General features: G+C 33.8%; 1 protein-coding gene across 1 annotated transcript in view; it reads right to left on the minus strand.

The window, feature by feature from the left end:
* RYR3 (ryanodine receptor 3) overlaps positions 1-3,367 on the minus strand; it is a 269,121-nt gene that overhangs the window by 73,439 nt on the left and 192,315 nt on the right. Inside the window, 3 exon segments of the mRNA XM_009320984.1 lie at positions 605-686; positions 1,688-1,926; positions 2,971-3,031. Of these exon segments, the coding sequence (XP_009319259.1) occupies positions 605-686; positions 1,688-1,926; positions 2,971-3,031 (382 nt within the window).

Genomic DNA, 3,367 nt, shown 5'->3' on the forward strand with positions numbered 1-3,367 from the left:
TACTGAAAGAGGAGTTAAACATTGGAACAGGCTGCCCAGGGAAGTGGTTGAGTCACCATCCCTGGAAGTATTTAAAAGACGGGTAGATGAGGCGCTTAGGGACATGGTTTAGTGGGCATGGTGTTGTTGGGTTGATGGTTGGACTCGATGATCTTGGAGGTCTCTTCCAACCTTAATGATTCTATGATTCTATGATTTTATGTTCAGGACAACTATTTTGAGAACTCTGTATAGACTTAGGTGTGAGACAGATGCAGCCTGCTTAGTACTCGGCCTACTTACCACAGCAACATGCAGTAGCCAAACTTTGGTAACCTTAATGGCAACCCATGGAAAAATTTAGCTTTCCCTATGGGAAAAATAAAATCCCTGCAGATACACTGCCATATGCTCAATGAGTTATTTGCTTTTCTTTAGTTTTGGGTTGTCTTTTTTCTGTATGGAATTGAACTCTTAAGATATAGGCAACTACATTCCAGCTACAGTGTATTTTAAACATGCTCACACTGTTTCAAATTCACCTTTCATTCAAACTGCTTTATTATATAAACAACACACTCCTAAAGAAGAGAAAATTTTACATGTTGAGTTTTTCACTCATTACCTTTCAACATAGATGTTCTTCCCAGTCCCAAGGGAATAGAGGCTACAAAGAATTCTGTAACATGAAACTTGTACATCACCCACTAGAGGAAAATAAGAGTAGATTATCAGTATTTATTCAACTAAAGACTACTTTCCAAATATTAAACATTTGTTCTACGCAATCTGATAAACGGTGTCTAAAACTTTTAGACTTTCAGTATCACTAAACATTCTAGGTTGTCAATACTCCACACGTGTTATTTATCTTCAATTTCTCTGATACCTGGTCTGTCATCTACATTCATTCCAAAACCTAACAGATCATCAGACATTCCAAGAGGCCAGCAGGTACTTGCTAATAAGATATTGCAGGTTATCACACTTGCAGAGTACAATTTTAAGCTAAACGACATCAGTCTGTGTGTCTAACCTCTAGGGCATGATCTAAAGGCTCCCCACCTTTTTAAAGAAAGTCTTTTCATGGATGTCAATCTTATAATTATCTTCTGCTTTGGAACTGTAATCACCCAAATATATACAAAATTTTGAAACAGCATATTGCTGAATCTCAAGGAGGCATTTCAGTAATTTTAAACTAAATGATGCTAAAAATAAGAAAAATTTAAAATAAAAGAACTTAAGTCATTTTCAAATGTAAGAAAAAACCCACAAAGAATTAATAATGAGTTGTCTCCTTTAGTCTAATGAAGTAAAAATATGTAACAAAAATAAGCATGATTTAATTTTCTATAGGAAACTAGTCTCATCCACACAGTTGGTAAGAGAACACTCAAGGGGAAATTGTAATTTCTCTCTCTCAATGTTTGGAGAAATATTGTACATAATTAACTTGAATATAAATATAATATATATATTGAATAAATATATATTCAATATATATGTAGAATAAATAGAATAACTGAGTATTATTTTTAAACATGGAATAGAAATAAGGTACTATGCAGCTAATTTCAGATTTAGTGCTGGAACTGTGTGTGTTACTGAAAACAGAATTTCATCCTTTGAATTCATGCAATCATTACTAAAAAGCATTTGTATTATTATAACACAATAAACTTCAAAAATAAAATAAAAGACTTACAAAGTAAATCAATTCCAAACTGATATTGTGAAATATGTTCAAAAATTGATGTCAAGATCGGTAACAATGCTACCGTAGTATAATTGATATTCTGTGAAACACCCTTGATTTGTGTTCGTGAATGGGTAAATTTTCCAAGCTTAAGATTTTCTGAAGTCTTTTCCAGGTCTTCAGCTGCATTTTCAAAAAAGGCACGCAATCCAGCTTTAACAAGCTCAGATCCTGATTTCATAACAGTTCTGAAAAATAATAAGGGAAAAATATTAACTTTGCATTGATCTTTAGTAGTTGTATAGATATATATATGTACATGTTAGTTACATTCTATCAGTCTTTGAAGATACACACATGTATCAGCAAACTTTACATTATGAACTGAAACGGACAGTTACATCTACATAGCAGTATAAGCAACAATTAGCTTGGAGTATTTAATACAAAATAATAACAACAAAGAACTTGCTTCCTCAGTCTTGTCTTTCCAGTTTTTGTGATCTGCTTTCAAATAAAATAATATCTTCTCAGCAAGTGTCATAGGTGGTGAGAAAGCTCCTCTGTACAATACGCTCAAGAAAAATAACTCTTCATCCCTAAATTTAATGGGAGCCACAGTAACTAGGTATGCAAGTCAGGATACATGCTTACCTATCTTCAAAGCACCCTAAATCTAGAAAATACAACTGCAATGCCAGCATCACAGTCCCATTCCTTAATTTTTTTTTGCACTCTTCTCCAACCCCTTAATGAAGCTTTCCAGTGTTGTTATTCACAATGAGTTTGTTGTCAGGCTGCTGTATAACATAACCAGGCCAGAAAGCAGCTCAAATTAGAAAACTATCCTGGCTTGTGTTTTAATCTACATAAGCATTTCAATGGTAAACAGTGAAAGTTAACAAATGTAACTATGCCCATATATTAATACATTCTGCATACTTTTAATGCCAAATTTTCCAATATGCACTAAACTGTCTCAATATCTACAGGTATCAATACTTATAGTTCCCAAGTTTGTGTCATTTACGTCTCCTAATAAAGTCTTCAAATGCCTTTGGAAAGGGTGACAAAAATTTCCAATGTTTTAATGACAGGCATTGAACAAAAAAATGTAGATGAAACCCTTTAGACAAAATCTGCTACTATGGAGGTCAATATCTGAATTACTGATACTGCTAATATCATTAATTACAAATAAGGAATAAAGAGTACAGAAACAATCCAACTGCTCCCGAAAAGCTCTGCGACACCTATGTAGTTTGTAGTTGGTACAAATGTTGCAAACTTACCGTGTGTCAAGAGACTGAGCTAAGATGTGCAGGCAGTTCACCATTGTAGCAGAATCACTACCTGGTTAGAAAGAGATACTATGGGAGCACAATAGTATAGAAAATGTAGGATAATCTAATGATCCAAAGTGTCATTATTGGAGATGCACAGGTTAAACAAGACATGACATAAGTCTCCCACCTTAGGTCACTAGAGAGAGAGTTAGGTCTGGTTCTAGAACTAACTTTCAATTTCTTAAGTCCATTTCCATACAAGAACTAAAAAGAATAACTAGTGTCTACTTATGGCTCATTTTCATCACTTGCCCCTGCAACATTCTGAACTTTGTATTTGTAGTATCTACATTTCTTTTATAATTTTCTTACCAATACCTTTGAAAAAGGTATGTTATTTTTC

The sequence above is a fragment of the Pygoscelis adeliae genome, unplaced genomic scaffold (genome assembly GCF_000699105.1).
Source record: "Pygoscelis adeliae isolate BGI_AS28 unplaced genomic scaffold, ASM69910v1 Scaffold3, whole genome shotgun sequence".
NCBI classification, from domain to species: Eukaryota; Metazoa; Chordata; class Aves; order Sphenisciformes; family Spheniscidae; genus Pygoscelis; species Pygoscelis adeliae.